This window comes from Balaenoptera borealis (genome assembly GCF_965194805.1).
Source record: "Balaenoptera borealis genome assembly, chromosome: 8".
NCBI lineage: Eukaryota > Metazoa > Chordata > Mammalia > Artiodactyla > Balaenopteridae > Balaenoptera > Balaenoptera borealis.
This window is the reverse complement of record NC_138865.1, coordinates 72,901,732-72,921,957: the sequence shown is the minus strand read 5'-3', so window position 1 is coordinate 72,921,957 and position 20,226 is coordinate 72,901,732. Positions and strand designations below refer to the sequence as shown.

The window sequence follows — 20,226 nt, the reverse complement described above, 5'->3', positions numbered from 1 at the left end:
TATTTTCATTTTGGATGATCTGTCCATTGGTGTAAGTGAGGTGTTAAAGTCCCCCACTATCAGTGTGTTACTATCAATTTCCTCTTTTATAGCTGTTAGCTTTTGCCTTACGTATTGAGGTGCTCCTATGTTGGGTGCATATATATTTATAATTGTTACATCTTCTTCTTGGATTGATCCCTTGATCATTATGTAGTGTCCTTCCTTGTCTCTTGTAACATTCTTTATTTTAAAGTCTATTTTATCTGATATGAGTATAGCTACTCCAGCTTTCTTTTGATTTCCATTTGCATGGAATATCTTCTTCCATCCCCTCATTTTCAGTCTGTATGTGTCCCTAGGTCTAAAGTGGGTCTCTTGTAGACAGCATATATATGGGTCTTGTTTTTGTATCCATTCAGCCAGTCTATGTCTTTTGGTTGGGGCATTTAATCCATTCACATTTAAGGTAATTATCGATATATATGTTCCTATGACCATTTTCTTAATTGTTTTGGGTTTGTTTTTGTAGGTCCTTTTCTTCTCTTGTGTTTCCCACTTAGAGAAGTTCCTTTAGCATTTGTTGTAGAGCTGGTTTGGTGGTGCTGAATTCTCTTAGCTTTTGCTTGTCTGTAAAGCTTTTGATTTCTCCATCAAATCTAAATGAGATCCTTGCCGGGTAGAGTAATCTTGGTTGTAGGTTCTTCCCTTTCATCACTTTAAATATATCATGCCACTCCCTTCTGACTTGCAGGATTTCTGCTGAGAAATCAGCTGTTAACCTTATGGGAGTTCCCTTTTATGTTATTTGTCGTTTTTCCCTTGCTGCTTTCAATAATTTTTCTTTGTCTTTAATTTTTGCCAATTTGATTACTATGTGTCTCGGCGTGTTTCTCCTTGGGTTTATCCTGTATGGGACTCTCTGCGCTTCCTGGACTTGGGTGGCTATTTCCTTTCCAATGTTAAGGAAGTTTTTGACTATAATCTCTTCAAATATTTTCTCGGGTCCTTTCTCTCTCTCTTCCCCTTCTGGGACCCCTATAATGCGAATGTTGTTGCATTTAATGTTGTCCCAGAGGTCTCTTAGGCTGTCTTCATTTCTTTTCATTCTTTTTTCTTTAGTCTGTTCCGCAGCAGTGAATTCCACCATTCTTGTCTTCCAGGTCACTTATCCGTTCTTCTGCCTCAGTTATTCTGCTATTGATTCCTTCTAGTGTAATTTTCATTTCAGTTATTGTATTGGTCATCTCTGTTTGTTTGTTCTTTAATTCTTCTAGGTCTTTGTTAATCATTTCTTGCATCTTCTCAATCTTTGCCTCCATTCTTATTCCGAGGTCCTGGATCATCTTCACTATCATTATTCTGAATTCTTTTTCTGGAAGGTTGCCTATCTCCACTTCATTTAGTTGTTTTTCTGGGGTTTTTTCTTGTTCCTTCATCTGGTACATAGCCCTCTGCCTTTTCATCTTGTCTATCTTTCTGTAACTGTGGTTTTTGGTCCACAGGCTGCAGGATTGTAGTTTTTCTTGCTTCTGCTGTCTGCCCTCTGGTGGTTGAGGCTATCTAAGAGGCTTGATGGGAGGCTCTGGTGGTGGGTAGAGCTGACTGTTGCTGTGGCGGTCAGAGCTCAGTAAAACTTTAATCCACTTGACTGTTGATGGGTGGGGCTGGGTTCCCTCCCTGTTGGTTGTTTTGCCTGAGGCAACCCAACACTAGAGCCTACCTGGGCTCTTTGGTGGGGTTAATGGCAGACTCTGGGAGGGTTCACGCCAAGGAGCACTTCCCATAACCTCTGCTGCCAGTGTCCTTGTCCCCACGGTGAAACAGAGCCACCCCCCGCCTCTGCAGGAGACCCCCCCCAACACCAGCAGGTAGGTCTGGTTCAGTCTCCCCCAGGGTCACTGCTCCTTCCCCTGGGTCCTGATGCGCACACTACTTTGTGTGTGCCCTCCAAGAGTGGGGTCTCTGTTTCCCCCAGTCCTGTCGAAGTCCTGCAGTCAATTCCCACTAGGCTTCAAAGTCTGATTCTCTAGGAATTCCTCCTCCCGTTGCCGGACCCCCAGGTTGGGAAGCCTGACGTGGGGCTCAGAAGCTTCACTCCAGTGGGTGGACTTCTGTGGTATAAGTGTTCGCCAGTCTGTGAGTCACCCACCCAGCAGTTATGGGATTTGATTTTACTCTGATTGCGCCCCTCCTGCCGTCTCACTGTGGCTTCTCCTCTGTCCTTGGACGTGGGGTATCCTCCTTGGTGAAGTCCAGGGTCTTCCTGTCAGTGATTGTCCAGCAGCCAGTTGTGATTCTGGTGCTCTCGCAAGAGGGAGTGAGAGCACGTCCTTCTACTCCGCCATCTTGGTTAATCCACCCAAAAATTTTTAATTAAAAAATGGCAGCAGGAATTTTTTAAATCCTTTAGTAGGAAGGTTAGAAGACAAAGTAGAGGAAATCTTCAAGAAAGTAGAATAATTAAGGCAATGGATGGAAAGAAGTAGGAACATAGATAAAATTGAGAAATTGTGAAAGACTGTTTCCTAAGCAAAGGACATGAGAGTTTCCTGATTAAAAGATTCCACTGGGTGCCTGGAACAATGAAATAAAAAAGATCCACAGAAATTTCAGAACAGAAGGGAGAAAGAGAACATCCTCCACGCTTTCAGAGAGGTAAAAACAGGTTACAAATGATCAGGAATCAAAATGGTGATGGACTCCTCAAAAGCAACACTGGAAACTGGGAGGCCTACACCCAGTCTAATTTCCAATTAAGTGTGAAGGTGGAATAAAGATGTTTTCAGTTGCACAGAGTCCCAGAAAATTTACCTCCCAAGCACCTTTACTCAGGAAGCTACTAAAGGATTGCTTCCCCAAAATGGGAGTGTAAAACAAACTCAAGAAAGAAGATGGGATCCGGGAAACGGAATCTAACAGGGGAAACAGGCAAAGCAATGCCCAGGGTGATGGGGGAGGAGATGACAACCGTGTAACAGGACAAGGCAGCAGCCAGTCCAGGGTGGACCAGAACTTGGGGGACTCCAGGTAGGAGGTTTCCAAAAATGCTGGAAATGAGAGATTTCCTAATATTTTTTTTTAATATTTAAATCTATATTTAATTAGAACTTTTTTATCTTTGAAGGATATACTACTTCTTAAATTTTTTATTTTATATTGGAGTATAGTTGATTAACAATGTTGTGTTAATTTCAGGTGTACAGCAAAGTGATTCAGTTATACATATACATGTATCTATTCTTTTTCAAATTCTTTTCCCATTTAGGTTTTTACAGAACATTGAGCAGAGTTCCCTGTGCTGGACAGTAGATCCTTGTTGGTTATCTATTTTGAATATGGCAGTGGGTACATGTCAATCCCAAACTCCTAATCTATCCCTCCCCTGCACCCTCCCCCCATGGTAACCATAAATTCATTCTCTAAGTCTGTGAGTTTTTCTGTTTTGCAAATAATTTCATTTGTGTCATTTTTTTGGATTCCACATATAAGTGATATCATCTAATATTTGTCTTTCTGTGTTTGACTTACTTCACTTACCATCCATGTCACTGCAGATGGCATTATTTCATTCTTTTTAATGGCTGAGTAATATTCCATTGTATATATGTACTACATCTTCTTTATCCATTCATCTGTTGATGGACATTTAGGTTGCTCCCATGGCTTGGCTGTTGTAAATAGCACTGCAGTGAACATTGGGGTGCATATATCCTTTCCAACCATGTTTTTCATCAGATATATGCCTGGGAGTGGGATTGCTGGTTCATATGGTAGCTCTATTTTTTTAGTTTTTTAAGGAACCTCCATATTGTTCTCCATAGAGGCTGTACCAATTTACATTCTCACCAACAATGTAGGAGGGTTCCCTTTTCTCCACACCCTCTCCAGCATTTATTGTTTGTAGACTTTTTGATGATGGCCATTCTGACTGGTGTGAGGTGATACCTCATTGTAGTTTTGATTTGCATTTCTCTAATAATTAGCAATGTTGAGCATCTTTACATGTGCCTCTTGACCATCTGTATGTCTTCTTTGGAGAAATATGTATTTAGATCTTCTGCCCATTTTTTTGATTGGGTTGTTTGTTTTTTTTGATATTGAGCCGCATGAGCTGTTTGTAAATTTTGGAGATTAATCCCTTGTTGGTCACATCATTTGCAAATATTTTCTCCCATTCTATGGGTTGTCTTTTCATTTTGTTTATGGTTTCCTTTGCTGTTCAAAAGCTTTGAAGTTTCATTAGGTCCCATTTGTTTATTTTTGTTTTTATTTTCATAACTCTAGAAGGTGGATCAAAAAAGATGGTGCTGCAATTTATGTCAGAGTGCTCTGCCTATGTTTCTGTTTAAGAGTTTTTATAGTATCTGGCCTTACATTTAGGTCTTTAATCCATTTTGAGTTTATTTTTGTGTATGGTGTTAGACCGTGTTCTAGTTTCATTCTTTTACATGTAGCTGTCCAGTTTTCCTATCACCACTTATTGAAGAGACTGTCTTTCCTCCATTGTATTCTTGCCTCCTTTGTCATAGAGTAATTGACTATAAGTGTGTGGGTTTATTCCTGGGCTTTCTGTCCTTTTCCATTGATCTATATTTATCTTTGTGCCAGTACCATACTGTTTTAATGACTGTAGCTTTGTAGTATAGTCTGAAGTCACGGTGCCTGATTCCTCCAGCTCCATTTTTCTCTGAAGATTGCTTTGGCTATTCAGGGTCTTTTGTGCTTCCATACAAATTTTAAGATTTTTTGTTCTAGTTCTGTGAAAAATGCCATTGGTAATTTGATAGGGATTTCATTGAATCTGTAGACTGCCTTGGGTAGTATAGTCATTTTGACAGTATTGATTCTTCCAGTCCAAGAACATGGTATATCTTTCCATCTGTTTGTGTCATTTTCGATTTCTTTCATCAGCATCTTGTATCAATAGTTTTAGGAGTACAGGTCTTTTGCCTCCTCAGGTAGGTTTATTCCTAGGTATTTTATTCTTTTTGACGCGATGGTAAATGGGATTTTTTCTTTACTTTCTCTTTCTGATCTTTTGTTGTTAGTGTATAGAAGTGCAACAGATTTCTGTGTATTAATTTTGTATCCTGCAACTTTACCAGATTCATTGATGAGCTCTAGTAGTTTTCTGGTAGAATCTTTAGGATTTTCTATGAGTAGTATTATATCATCTGCAAACAGTGACAGTTTTACTTCTTCTTTTCTGATTTGGATTCCTCTTATTTCCTTTTCTTCTCTGATTGCCATGGCTAGGACTTCCAAAATTATGTTGAATAAAAGTGGCAAGAGTGGACATCCTTGTCTTGTTCCTGATCTTAGAGGAAATGCTTTCAGCTTTTTACCATTGAGTATGATGTTTCTGTAGGTTTCTCATATATTGCCTTTATTATGTTAAGTTCCCTCTATGCCCACTTTCTGGAGAGTTTTTATCATACATGGGTGTCACATTTTGTCAGAAGTTTTTTCTGCATCTATTGAGATGATCATATGGTTTTTATTCTTCAATTTGTTAATATGGTGTATCACATTGACTGATTTGTGTATATTGAAGAATCCTTGCATCCCTGGGATAAATCCCACTTGATCATGGTGTATGATCCTTTTAATGTATTGCTGGATTTGGTCTGTTAGTATTATGTTGAGGATTTCTGTGTCTGTGTTCATCGTGATATTGGCTTGTACTTTTCTTTTTTGTGTGTGGTATCTTTGGTTTCAGTATCAGGGTGATGGTGGCCTCATAGAATGACTTTGGCAGTGTTCCTTCCTTTGCAATATTTTGGAATAGTTTCAGAAGGATAGATGTTAACTCTTCTCTAAATGTTTAATAGAATTTGCCCATGCAGCCATCTGGTCCTGGAGTTTTGTGTGTTGGAAGTTTTTTTAATCAGTGTCAATTTCAGTACTTGTAACTTGTCTGTTCATATTTTCTGTTTTTTCCTGGTTCAGTCTTGGAAGGTTGTATCTTTCTAAGAATTTGTCCATTTCTTCTAGGTTGTCCATTTTATTGGCATATAGTTGCTTGTAGTAGTCTCTTATGATCCTTTGTATTTCTGTTGTTTCTGTTGTAACTCCTTTTTCATTTATAATTTTATTGATTTGAGCCCTCTCCCTTTTTTTCTTGATGAGTCTGGCTAAAGGTTTATCAACTTTGTTTATCTTTTCAAAGAACCAAATTTTAGTGTTATTGATCTTTGCTATTGTTTTTTTCCTCTCTATTTCATTTATTTCTGCTCTGGTCTTTATGATGTCTTTCCTTCTACTAACTTTTGGTTTTGTTTGTTCTTCTTTAGTTGCTTTAGGTGTAAGGATAGGTTGTTTGTGATTTTTCTTGTTTCCTGAGGTAAGATTGTATTGCTGTAAACTTCTCTTAGAACTGCTTTTGCTGCACCCTGTAGGTTTTGAACCGTCATGCTTTCATTTTCATTTGTCTCTAGGTATATTTTAATTTCCCCTTTGATTTCTTCAGTGATCCATTGGTTGTTTAGTAGCATATTGTTTAGCCTCCATGTGTTTGTGTTTTTTAGTTTTTTCTTGTGGTTGATTTCTAATCTCATAGCATTGTGGTCAAAAAAGATGCTTGATATGATTTCAATTTTAAATTTACTGAGGCTTGATTTGAGCCCAAGATGTGATCTATCCTGGAGAATGTTCCATGTGCCCTTGAAAAGAATGTGTATTCTGCTGCTTTTGGATGGAATACTGTATAAATATCAATTAAGTCTATGTGGTCTAATGTGTCATTTAAGGCCTGTGTTTCTTTATTGATTTTCTGTCTGGATGATCTGTCCATGGATGAAAGTGGGGTGTTAAAGTCCCCCACTATTATTGTGTTACTGTCAATTTCTCCTTTTATGTCTGTTAGTGTCTGCCTTATATACTGAGGTGCTCCTATGTTGGGTGCAGATACATTTACAATCGTTATATCTTCTTCTTGGATTGATCCCTTGATCATTATGTAGTGTTCTACTTTGTCTCTTGTGACAGTCTTTATTTTAAAGTCTATTTTGTCTGATATGAATATTGCTACTCCAGCTTTCTTTTGATTTCCATTTGCATGGAATACCTTTTTCCATCCCCTCACTTTCAGCCTGCATGCGTCCCTAGATCTGAAGTGGGTCTCTTGTAGACAGCATATACACAGGTCTTGTTTTTGTATCCATTCAGCCAGTCTGTATCTTCTTGTTGGAGCATTTAATCCATTTACATTTAAGGTAATTTTATTGATATGAATGTTCTTACTGCCATTTTGTTAATTGTTTTGGATTTGTTTTTGAAAGTCTTTTTTTCTTCCCTACCTCTTCTGTTTTCTTGTGATTCGGTCGCTAACTTTAGTGTTGTGTTTGGACTGCTTTTTCTTTTTGTGTGTATCTATTGTAGATATTCCATGAGGTTTTGATAAAGCAGTCTATATATAAACAAGATTGTTTAAAGTTGCTGGTCTTTTTATTTCAAATGCATTTCCAGTATCCTGCATTTGTGCTCTCCTTTTCGTGCAATTGCTAGTTTTGGTATCATATTTGTGTGCGAATGATTTCCTGCCTTTATATTTGCCTTTACTGGTGAGGTTTTCCATCCATAATTTTCTTGTTTCTAGCTGTGGCCTTTTCTTTTCTGCCTAGAGAAGTTCCTTTAGAATTCGTTGCAAAGCTGATCTGGTGGTGCTGAATTCTCTTAGCTTTTGCTTGCCTGTAAAGTTTTTGATTTCTTCGTCAAATCTGAATGAGAGCCTTGCTGGGTAAAGTATTCTTGGTTCTGGGTTCTTCCCTTTCATCACTTTAAATATATCATGCCACTCCCTTCTGGCCTGCAGAGTTTCTGCTGAGTAATCAGCTGATAACTTTATGGGAATTCCCTTGTATGTTATTTGTTGCTTTTCCCTTGTTGCTTTTAATGTTTTTTGTCTTTGATTTTTGTCAATTTGATTACTGTTTGTCTCGGCGTGTTCCTCCTTGGATTTATCCTGCCTGGGACTCTCTGCACTTTCTGGACTTGGGTGACTGTTTCCTTTCCCATGTTAGGGAAGTTTTCAGTTATTATCTCTTCAAATATTTTTTCAGGTCTTTCTCTTTCTCTTTTCCTTCTGGGACCCCTATAATATGAATATTGGTGCATTTAATGTTGTCCCCAGAGGTCTCTTAGACTGTCTTCATTTCTTTTCTTTTTTTTTCTTTGTTCTGTGGCAGTCATTTCCACCATTCTGTTTTCCAGCTCACTTATCCATTTTTCTGCCCAGTTATTCTGCTATTGATTCCTTCTAGTGTATTTTTCATTTCAGTTATTATATTGCTCATCACTGTTTGTTCTTTAGTTTTCATAGCTCTTTGTTAAACATTTAGATCTGTGCCTCTATTCTTTTTCCGAGATCTTCAATCATCTTTACTATCATTACTCTGAATTCTTTCAGATAGATTGCCTATTTCCACTTCATTTAGTTGTTCTTCCTGGGGTTTTATCTTGTTCCTTCATCTGGGACATATTCCTCTGCCATCTCATTTTGTCTTTCTGTGATTGTGGTTTCTGTTCTGCAGGCTGCAGGGTTGTAGTTCTTCTTGCTTCTGCTGTCTGCCCCCTGTTCTAAGAGGCTGTGCAGGCTTCCTGGTGGGAGGAACTGGTTCCTGCCCACTGGTGGTTGGAGCTGTGTCCTGTCCCTTTGGTGGGCAGGGCTCTGTCAAGCAGTGTGTTTAGCAGGAAGCTGTGTGCTTAGGAAGACTTTAGTCAGCCTGTCTGCTGATGGGTGGGGCTGTGTTCCCACCCTGTTGGTTGTTTGGCCTGAGGTGTCCCAGCACTGGAGCCTGCAGGCTGCTGGGTGGGGCCAGGTCTTGGTGAGAAAATGGCAGCCTCCTGGTGGGCTCACGCCAATGAGTACTCGCTAGAACTATCGCCACCAGTGTCTTTGTCCGCACGGTGAGCCATAGCTGCATCTCACCTCTGCAGGAAACCCTCCAGTGCTAGAAGGCAGGTCTGGCCCAGTCTCTTATGAGGTCACTGCTTTTTCCCCTGGGTCCTGGTATGCACGAGACCTTGTGTGCACCCTCCAAGAGTGGAGTTTCTGTTTCCCCCAGCCCTGGGGAATTCCTGTGATCAAACCCCACTGGTTTTCAAAGCCAGATTCTCCGGGGCCTCATCCTCCCACTGCCAGACCCCCAGGCTGGAGAGCCTGACGTGGGGCTCAGAACTTTCACTCTTGTCGGAGAACTTCTGTGGTATAATTATTTCCCAGTTTGTGGGTCACCAACCTGGTGGGTATGGGATTTGATTTTATTGTGATTGTGCCCCTCCTAATGTCTTCTCGTGGCTTCTTTGTGTTTGAATGTAGGGTATCTTTTTAGGTAGGTTCTGGGGGGGTGTTTTGTTGTTGATGTTTGTTTGGCAGTTAGTTGTGATTTTGGTGTTTTTGTAAGAAGAGGTGAGCTCAAGTCCTTTTACTCCATCTTGTCTCCATGTGAGATTTCCTAATATGTTTGTACTGAGAGGAATCTTAGATTGTCTTAGAGAGTTTGGCATAAATTATTGATCAGTATACAGAAAACTAAGCAAATGGAAAAACAATGCAGCTATTTACCTCACTAAAACAATTGTTACGCAGGCACGAAATGCAATAATATGATGCATGTGTCTCAGGGAATACCACGTGCATGGTCCTCAGCATGTAAACACTGAATATTGATTAACCAAAAATGGTAATATTGAGAGGATAAGGGAAGGTATAGTATAAAATGGGTAAATCCTAGTCTTTTATAGTAGAAGCCAAGAAATAATGTCTGCAATTGAAAAATCAAGGAGAGGCAGTGTAAACACGCTATTTATGATGTGGAAGTAAATACCAGAAGAAATGCTAAAAGGGAGTGGGGAGAAGTAGGGAAAAGGGCTTCAGTTTTTGCCCTAAGCCATATAGTACCGTTTGACTTTTAAAACTCTATTTCTGTATCTCTTTGCCTTATTAAAAAAACAAGAGTTGGAATCGTTATTCAGAGATCACTAACTGTACAAAGGGCTTGTCTCAATGTTATCGTCCATTTTCTTGAAAAAACAGAGAAAGGCGAACACTTCTGTATATTATGTGCACAATTTATAGAAAGTGACTGCTTTATTAACTGTTACATGGTGAGCTGAGTGTTCTGAGTTTTTCATTTTAATTCCATGCTGTGTTTGTGTATGTACTAAGCACACACACTTGGATTTGGCTTATATTACACACATAAGAGTAAGGAGGTAAAAAGTAGGTCAAGGATAGGGCTGTACTGCTTAAGGTGAAGAACCCTAACTGGTAAGTGGATTTGCATCTTGACAGTGAATAACCTGAAGAGTTCAGGAACTGTGGGTTTGATAATGGGCTTAGAGTTTAGAAACTGCTGAACATACATGGGAAGGATGGCAGCCAGAATACGAATAGCTGCAGTGAGAATGATGTTTGCTGAGGTCAAAGTGGATGCCTTGATTTCTCCTCAGGTTTATATACTCACTTAGGTTAATGGTCTGTACTTTAAAAATGAAATGTTTTCAAGGTGCCATAAGCCATGGTAGGGTACATATAATGGTCCATTCTGCAACTTAGGGTCAGCAGTAAATGGCCATATCCTTGGCAATGGGGAGTAATGCTCTAAATAACAGAACTGTGCTGTCAATTAAAAAATTCACTTTTCTGTGAACCATGAGGACCTGATGTGACCAGGATAATGTTTTTAAACATGTGAAAATCTTGCTGTTACAACTTGGAAATGAAAAGGCTTGACCTGGAAGTCCCTATCAGAGAGCAAATATGTAATTTATTTCAATCATGAAAAAGCCAAAGGAGGTAGGAGAATGTGTGCTTTTGCTCTCTCCTCCTGGATTTGAAGTATTCCTGATTATTTTAACTCACCTTTTGAGTATTACCTGTCAGTTCAGCTCCAGACCAGCCCTGTTTACAGGGCAAGGCAGGTATCTCCCCACTGTCATCAGACCATCACCATATTGGAATCACCAGCACAAACCAGTCTGATAATCTGCACAGCAGAACGCGAGGCCTCCAATTCTCTGTGCTCCGTGGAATGAAGATACGTGATGGGAAAGATTGATTTTTTTTTAACCCCCAGGCTCCAGTTTTTTCTCTAGACCTGACGCCACTCCCAAGAGGAATCTTTCTCAACTTTTTAATGGATTGTCTCACTAGTCAGTGTGTATGTGAAGCTGTGCCAAGAAATTTGGGGAGAACCACAGGGAAGGAACTGCATGATTTTGCCAGAGAGCATTTTGTTATCACTTTCCAGGTAGAAACGCAGCACGCAGGGCCACGGTTTGGGTGTCTCACATGCTCACTTAGTAAGTTGGAGCTCAGGAAACTTCCCAGGAGTCTCTAGAAACCATTGTGTCAGTTCTCCCAACTGTACACTCTGGGTATGTTCTGTCAGTGGACTGGGGCTGGACAGGGGAGGAGGGACGGTGCAGGGAGGGGAGCAGATAGATCATAGATAATTGAGTTCCATATGTAACCCAGTTAAATCCTGGGCCCATGGAATTATGAAATGCGATTTATCTGTAAATGTGATCATCTTCAAAATGGGAAATACTCCCATTACAGGTGTAACTGACAACATGTTCTTATACAAAGATGTAGCTCCTCAGTCCACTTTTTTTGAAACAGTTTTTCACTGGAGAGCAGCCATGGCGAGGATGTTGTTTTCTTTTGACAAAGGCCACCTCACTCTCCTGAAGAGTCCCACTGGCAATTTCTTTCTCCTGCTGTTTTGCACAGTAAGACAACGGGCACTCAGCTGCTCACTTGGTGTGCCTGGTTGACCTCTTTAGTTGGTCACATCCTGGCAGTGGGACACCAAAAACGGATGAAGTCTGGGAATGGATTGAAGGAGGTTTGGAGCCAGGCTGGGCATTTTGACCTCAGTTTCCCCAGACAGAATAGCTGAAAATAGCTGGGTTATGTGACCCAGCAGCCTTGACCTACCAGTCATGGTCTTTGACACATTTCACAGCTTTAGAGGGCAAATTATCCCAGATGTCTACACCCTTTGTCTTGGGCAAAGACAGATTCCTCCAGGCAGTAATTTCCTCATGTGATTTCAGGTATGACTAGGCAGACCCCACTGGACCGAGACCAGATGGCACCTTTGGTGTGTAAGGACCCCCCGACCCCGACCCCGCCCTGCATTGGCTTACTCATTTCCTTGTACTTACAAATTCTACGTCTGCTTCTGTTTATGCAGACTTGCCTCCATACCCAACTCCTTACCACACTGGCTCTCACTTCTGACCAGATCACATTCGTATTCAGTGCAGTCAGGGCCCCAGTCTTTGAATGGATAGATTCCAGATTCCAAACTTCCTGATTAAAATCTCTGGAGGTCGGGTCTTATCATCAGTATTTCTGAGGCCCAGTCAAAATTAGTAACCACCAACTTAAACTGCAAACTACAGTTTAAAACTTGATTCTTTACTGTCTGTCTTTCTACTTGTCTCACGTGCATTAGCCTATTGCCTCTGTAAGTCACTGTCAAGTCTATTGAAGGCATAGTGTCTTCTCCTCCTCTTGTAACTCAGAGGAAGTCACACAGCGCTGATGCTCAGTAAGCATTCATTATACGTAAATCTTAGCCCTATCGTTGACCTGCTGCAGCTACGTTGAGTTGGTCACCTCCTTTCTTCCTCAGATTCAGTTTCCTCATCAGTAAAATAAGTTATCAGATTTATTTCCCAGAATGGCTGAGCGAAAATGGTTTTTCAGATATTGAGTCCTCCGTGGAAATGTGAAATCAGAATTACAAGTTTGGTGTATTAGTTGCCTTAGTAGGTCAAAACTCACTTAACATTTAGGGTTGGTCAGCGGCAACCTGAATTAGAGGAGTTGGCTGTTAGCACCCCTTCCTCACTTTCTCCAGCCTGGTGTTGCCCTTCTGCTTCCCCCAGCACTCACATCCCTCTCGTGCCCTCACGGTGCTGCCCATCTGGTCAGGCACTCTGAATAACCTAGGGTCTCCAGTTCCACTTTGAGCGACACTGTAGTATCAGCTTTTATTTTGCAGGGCTGGTCTGATTAAGTCAAACTAAACTGCTAATTAGTGATAATGGCAGTATGCACCACCCCCTTAACATAACACTTACCTTTTATTGGCATCCCCAGTTCCAGAGACCAATTGGTGAAAGTATTTTGAGGGAGGAAACCATTTCGGCACTAACACTTCTTAGTCAGAAACCAGCCACTTTCCTGCTGAGAGGGAGATATTGCAAAATCCTGGGAAGTGAGGGCTTGATGTTAACACCTGCCCTGATCATGGGCACTTTTGTGCCCACCTTCTTTTTTTAATTTTTTAATTTTTTTGGAGAAAGATGATGTAATGAGGGTGGAGAAGCATCCTGGCTTCATCTGGGCCTTGGTTTCCTTAACATCACCTACCCCCATCCTCTCTCCGTTTCCCTCTATCCTGAATCCAACATCAGCCTACGTGGATTTTTGTTGTTGTTGCTAGGAAACTGTTGACCAAGGTCAAGTATACGTGCTAATTCATTAAGGCTTGTTGGCAGCATCTTATCCTGTCATGGTTGTGCTGTCAAGCTTACAGGGGTGAGTGAAAAGAACCATTTTTGACAAAAAAAAAAAAAAAGTTTTTGCTGCTGGAGGATTCTGTTTTCATGAAGGATTCTTGTTAAGGTATCCTTCTCTGAGAGGTCCTTTTGCCAATCCACACTCCTTAGGGAGCTCTGGCCAGCCATAGTTTTTCCAGGATCTGAATAGCAAAGGATGGAGTTGAAATGAGATCTGCAGTCAAGGAGACAGACTTTAGAATGAATACGTATTCTGTTGGGGCCTGATTTCCCTGAGTAGATCAGTTCCTAGCTGGAATGTGATGTATTCTTGGCAGGTGGGGGGCAGGGAGGAGAGTTTTCCTAGGATAGTCAGCTCCATTCTGTGTCCTTTTGTGGCTTGAAAAGGACTAGACCCCAAACATCCTTAACTCAGAGCGCTCTCCTGGCCTGCTATGGAAGAGTATACCAGTATCCCAGTATTGGCTCTAAAACCAACTTTGTTCTGTTAATATGGCTCATACTGTTTAGAAAAGGGGGGCTGGCAGAGCCTCTAGGTTAACATCCCAGAAACTTATCCAGAAGCATAACTTTAGAACCAAAGGATCTGCTGTCAGGACAGCAAAAATGGGCCCCAGGATATTTTGCTAAATAGAACTCAGAAGCCAATAGGAAACCTCTTCTTAGACAAATGAATGATATCAGAGGAATAAATGTGCTCTCAACCATCTGCCATGCAAATTGCCATAAAGTGATTGGGTTGAGCTGTTACAGTTGTTCCCCTGCTAACACTTTTCGGTTTAATAGAGTACAAGCTATATAGAGGACACTATCTATGAGTAAGAAATAGGGCCTGGCCACATAGCCACACTATTCTTAGTTTTGTCAGTGAACCAAAGAGAGTTGTGACTGCTTTATCTCATCACAAATTGAAAGTCTATCTCTCAACTTATCATCCACTTGTTTAACAAATACTTTCGAGTTCCTTCTATAGCTCAGGCGCCATGCAAGACACCAGGGATACAGCAGCCACGGAGATGCAGGCTCTGGCTAAAACAGACACAGGGCCTGCCTGTGCAGAGTTTATGATCTGTTCGAGGCTAGTTCTTTAGTGAGCCCTCAGCCAGACCTCAGGTCTTCTCTGTTCTTGAGGCTTTCCTCTGAAGCCGCCTTTAGTGTCTTAGCTGTGTAAAATCTGCTGCTGTGTAAAAAAATTGCCCCAAAACTTAGTGGCATAAAACAAGCCATGTTGATTATCTTACAGTTTCTTTGGTCGAAAATCTGGCATGTCTTAACTGGTCCTCTGCTTTGGGGCCTCTCAGAGACTGCAGTCAAGGTGTCAGGGGCCTGTAGTCACCTTAAGGCTCACCTGGGGAAAGCCCTGTTCCCAAGCTCTTGCACTTGCTGGCAGGATTCAGCTCTTCATGGGCTGTTGGACTGAGGACCTCAGTTCCGAAATGACTCTTGGCCACAGGCCTCCTAGGTTCTTTGCGACTTGGGCGCTCTCCTCCATGGCAGCTTGTGTTAATAAAGTGTGCCGGACGAGAAGGCTGAGTCTGATAGCGAGATGGGTTACAAAAGACTGTGACTTCCCATCGCAGAATGACATCCCATCACCTTTGCTGTATTTTATTGTTGCTTAGAGTAACTCACTAGCCCACACTCCCTCCCCAGGAAGGGGATTACACAAGGGTCTGAATACCAGAAGCTGGGGGTCACAGGGGCCACTCAAGAAGTCCATCTACCACATTTGGTGTCTTGTCATTACCTTGTGCCAGCAAAGAGCTGCTGGGCTTAAAGCCTGAGGACACAGCAGCTGCTGGCCTCCTCCTCCCCCCAGCCGACCTTGTCAGCCATTCCCAGCTCCCAGGCTATATGAATTTTGTTGTCTGGCTGGGAATGGGCAGATCTACAGATCCTGACATGACTGACAGAGAATGAAGCCAAAGTGGTGAAAAAGGGAATCGGGATGTGAGCCAGCACAGAGGTGAGGCGGGCGGCTATGTCAGAGAAAGTTAGGGCTCAGGAGGGCCTGTGGAAGTGGGAAAGAGGAAGGATTTTGTCCTGAAGGAACACGCATGACCACATGGATTCTTAAGTAGAAGGATTTTAACTTTATTCTCAAGGGACTTCCAGAGCCCAAAGAATTTTCTGTAAAGAGTCCTTCATAAGCTAAGGCAGAGCTTTCAACCACTGTGCCAATGATCCCCCTGGATTTTGGACACAGGGGCGACCTGGACCACCGGCTATGTTGCCTTCAACTCCGGCAGCTTCACTTGGGGCTCCAGACCCTCTCCAGGTGACCCAGCGTGCTGTCCCAATGCTGTCATCTCTCTGTATGCCATGGCGCAAAAGGAGGTAGAGAGGCACCAAGTTAAGGGGTCTTGCCGGTGCTGAGAGAACAGGCCTTGAGGCTGGCTGGCCTCCTGGCGCCTTGACTTCTCCCTCAGCTGTGGGGTGTGCCTCCCGTTCTCTATGCTCCCATCTCAACTGCTGTCTTGCTGTTGGGGGGAGCAGTTTTCGGTCGCAGGTGTTATCCATTATGGATGAGGCATGGAGAAGGCCATGGTGAATAATTAAGCAGGTTTCAGGTGCAGATTGAACATTAAAAGGAAGGAAAGAATGAAGAGAGCCAGGGGAAGAATTCTGGATTCTGTTGCACAGACAGAGCACTGTGTGTAGATGCTTTCTGTAACTTTCCAGAAGGTCTGTTTTCTTTGCAGTCTCTCTGGTGATTTTCAGTCTTTATTTGTGATGGTGGTTCTCTGGTTAACAACTGAAAAAATTACAAGCTTTCCACAGCAGCAGTGAAGATTCTGATGGCTTCAGTCTGGCCTGAGTGGCTCATGAATCCAAACCAAAGCAATTTTTAAGAGTGATAATGGAGAAAACGGCTTCACACATGAGCCAGGGAGAGTTCAGCGGTAGGGGCTATTTAATTTGGACACTTGAGAGTCAACACCCAGAGGCTTTCTATCTTTTAACTAACTCATGGAAAGAAGACAGTGTTTTGAGAGATGCCCAGTGCTGTAAATTCAGAAGAAATACCTCCTGCACTGCTCACCATTTTGAAAAAGCTTCCTTGAATGGGGCTGACAGCCACAGGAATTGCATCAGACTGACCCAGATTATAGTAGGTACAATCTGGCTGCACGCAGAGTGGTCAGAAACACAAGAACAAGAGAGGAGGGACAGAGAAGTGCCCGAGGACCCCCTCTCTCTGGTCTGGCCTGCAGAGTTGTCCACAGCACAGGAAACCGTCACTTAGCATGGGTGGGCTTTCCAGCTGTGGATTGTTCAGGTCCTTTGCTTCTCTTTTTTCTACCTTTTGACTCTATTACAATTCATCAGGTAGACTCAGGGAGAGAGACCTGTCAGCATGTCTCATGAAGAGTTAGGTGAGAAAGAAGGCCAAAGCCGTCCGTTACAACGAGTGTCTTGAGTGTTCTGTGCCTTTCATGTCTCACGCACCCACGTGCTACCCCATTGCCATGGCTGGTTAAGAGATACATTGGCTCTGGGAGGTCTCTCTGTCTGTTTCCTGTTGTCAGGCTTCAGAACTACCCTGCCCACCTCTGTTTCCATTAGTTCCCTCCAGCTCAGTTCCACCCATGTTTGTCTTGACTTTTCTGAGAACCACAGACCTGGTCCAGCTCTCAAACCCAGTTTGGGATTACCTGTTGGTTTGGGTCAAACCATGCCGACCCTGGGGACAGCTTCTTTTTGTGTTTGTGTATCTGGCTTGCCATTTCCCCTTCTTCAGATTGCAGTGCAAGGACGTTAGAGCACAAGAATGTTCAGCAAACGTGAAGAGGAAGGGAGGGTCCACGTTCAGCATCCTGTGCCCCCAGAGCCCCAGGCCCTGGCTGGCCACATGCCCAGGTGCATTCTGACGCAGGTTTTAAGAGAGGCTCTTTTTCCCAATTCCCGCTCCTTCCATCCACACGAACTAGATGCTTTTTTTCACAGGTTCTATAAACGCAGCGGAGTTTATAGAGTGTGTGAAAGTTTCTGGTAGCACCTCAGAACCGAGTTTGTTTCCCCCAGAAATAGGAGGCATCACTGCCAGCCGGGGTAGGTCTGCCCCTTCTCAGAAACGTCAGGTGATGATGCCCCACCAGTGGCGCACGACTGCCAGGGCCACTGGGCACCCAGGGGTTAATGCAGCTGGGTCAGTCACCCTGGGATGTGGCCACATCTCCTGTTACAAGTTGCATTATTGACTAGGAAACATCTAACACCACTGGAAACAATCCATCAGACACACGCTGAGGTCAGGAGTTAGCCTCAGCTCACAAGTGGACCCACAAGAGCTGGCCCTTCTACCCAAAGAATACCAGTAAAGATGGAGAATTTTTGGATGTACCAGTTTGAGTGTCACGAAGACGAGGTAGGTGGATCCTCGCGCTTCAGAATTATGTTTGCTGCTTTGCTCTTGGTTTTCTTCTCCTAGTCCTGTCACATTGTGAGTTCTCCGCATTTCCCTTGATAGTAGGAGTAAGTGAACAGAGCTGGAATAGGAATAGGACGGGAAGAAATGTAATCAGGTTTGCCTGTTGCTCACAAGTCCAAGATGACCTGAAAAGAGAAAAGACTGTTTGATCACTTAGAAAGATGTGCACTTTGCTTCCTCTCCATCAGCGTGGCATTGTTATTTGCTGTGAAAATGAGTTCCTTTGGGCACTGTAGCCTCTAATTCTGGGCTCTATGTTGTGTCTTTTGCTTCCATGATGCTAATGAAACTGAATGGAGATTAGTGCCTTGCGCATTAGGAACTGTTTTGCTAATAAATGAACTAATGGGCATAATGAACCCTGTACAGTGCCTGGCACATAGTAATCCATCTGCAAATGGTAGCTATTATTGTTCTTAGCAGATAATGTGTTATTACAGCAAATAGTGTGCTCTTAGCTGCATCTCTTAATGCAAACTAAAAGTTACTTTGGTTTTCTTCTCACCGTTCAGTGTGGCCTGAGGATGACAGTGTAGGAGAACCATCAGGGAATATGGACCTAGATGGAGAAATGAATAGCAGGCTTCCTCCATAAATGAGTCCATCACAAATTGTAATACCTTTCCAATAAATACAGTGAGGCTATTTTGGGGAAAAGATAACATCGGTTTATAGATCAACTTTATCAGATAATTTATCCCACCTTGCAGGGATGACTCTAGTTAATATTTAACTAGTCAGTTTTGTGGGGTTTTTTTTTTTCTTTTTTGCCTTTAAGAACATGGTTTCAGAAGCTTGGAGCCCTTTAAATGGTGATAAAATGAGTGATCTGTGTGGTCCCCCCAAGATGAAAGCAGCCTCTATCTGAGGAGATTGCTGCAGTGCAAGGTTCTCTCCGAACTATGAGGTGGGCCAGATCTTCACACTACAGCCTTGCCATGGGTTGAACAGACTTGGAGATGGGAATGGGAGCATTTTCCCTGTGGGAAAAGAGGATGGAAATAGAATATTCTGACAATTATCTCAAAATGTTCCATTGGTATTAATTGAATCCATTATAAATGTGTATATAAAACACTTCATTAGGCCCAGGCTATTATCATTTTAATGACATAATTATGCCCCTACAATGTCTATGCTAACTTTCCTGCTTCACCACATTAAGGAAATACAAACGTGCATTGATAATATAGTTTGAATTGAGAGTGAATAATTATGGGTTTCTTCAGCAGTTTCAATTTTCAGGAGCACAAACATATCTTGGAGCAAAGAGAAACTAATCATATATTTGTTTTTTTTAAATAATTGTAACATGGAATAGGTTAATTTAAAACACCTTAGATCAGTGAGGAAAACAATGTACATTTCCTTGAGAAAAAGGATTACGCTGGTTAAACCAATATGCATAGTGAAAAAGCTATGTGAGGACACTGGAAGCACAGAAGCTCCATACAGCCCCCGAAACGGAAGTTTCCTAGGAAAACTAGAGCATGTACTGTGGCCTGCCCTGGGTAATGCCCCCACCTTTGAAAGTCCATATAGAAAAGGGAATGGAACCAGAATGTTCAGGCTGGACAGGACTTGAATGACCAAATGCTTGATTACAGTCTATGAAATATCACCTTTGAGTACACTTGTTCCTGCTGTGTCTGCAAGACTATTCTAATCATCTGAGGGTGCAGACATGCAAGCAGAATCTGCCAAAGAAGGGAGACAGACTGTGATCAAGAATTAGTAAAGGTGAGGCATCACCTCACACCAGTCAGAATGGCCAGCATCAGAAAGTCCACAAACAACAAATGCTGGAGAGGGTGTGGAGAAAAGGAAACCCTCCTATACTGTTGGTGGTAATGTAAATTGATACAGCCATTATGGAGAACAGTATGGAGGTTCCTTAAAAAACTTAAAATACAGCTACCATATGACCCAGCAATCCCACTACTGGGCATATACCCTGAGAAAAGCATAATTCAAAAAGAGTCATGTACCACAATGTTCATTGCAGCACTATTTACAATAGCCAGGACATGGAAGCAACCTAAGTGTCCATCGACAGATGAATGGATAAAGAAGATGTGGCACGTATATACAATGGAATATTACTCAGCCATAAAAAGAAACGAAATTGAGTTATTTGTAGTGAGGTGGATGGACCTAGAGTCTGTCATACAGAGTGAAGTAAGTCAGAAAGAGAAAAACAAATACCGTATGCTAACACATATGTATGGAATCTAAAAAAAAAAAAAACTGGTTATGAAGAACCTAGGGGCAGG

The 20,226-nt window shown here is 42.2% G+C and overlaps 2 protein-coding genes across 7 annotated transcripts in view; one reads left to right on the top strand and one right to left on the bottom strand.

Moving 5' to 3' along the window:
- The window catches only part of APBA1 (amyloid beta precursor protein binding family A member 1), a 236,509-nt gene that overhangs the window by 164,834 nt on the left and 51,449 nt on the right, over positions 1 to 20,226 (top strand). The gene's annotated exons all lie outside the window — the stretch shown is intronic.
- Positions 1 to 20,226, bottom strand: part of LOC309634101 (uncharacterized protein) — a 76,303-nt gene that overhangs the window by 5,871 nt on the left and 50,206 nt on the right. The window contains exon 4 of one of the 4 annotated variants that reach the window (XM_082403702.1): positions 17,867 to 18,078. In XM_082403702.1, the coding sequence (XP_082259828.1) occupies positions 17,867 to 17,980 (114 nt within the window). In that variant the 5' untranslated portion in view covers positions 17,981 to 18,078. Of the gene's footprint in view, positions 1 to 1,088; positions 18,513 to 20,226 lie in introns of those variants that run through there. The other 3 variants (XM_082403701.1, XM_082403703.1, XR_014247839.1) reach the window with 3 other exon arrangements.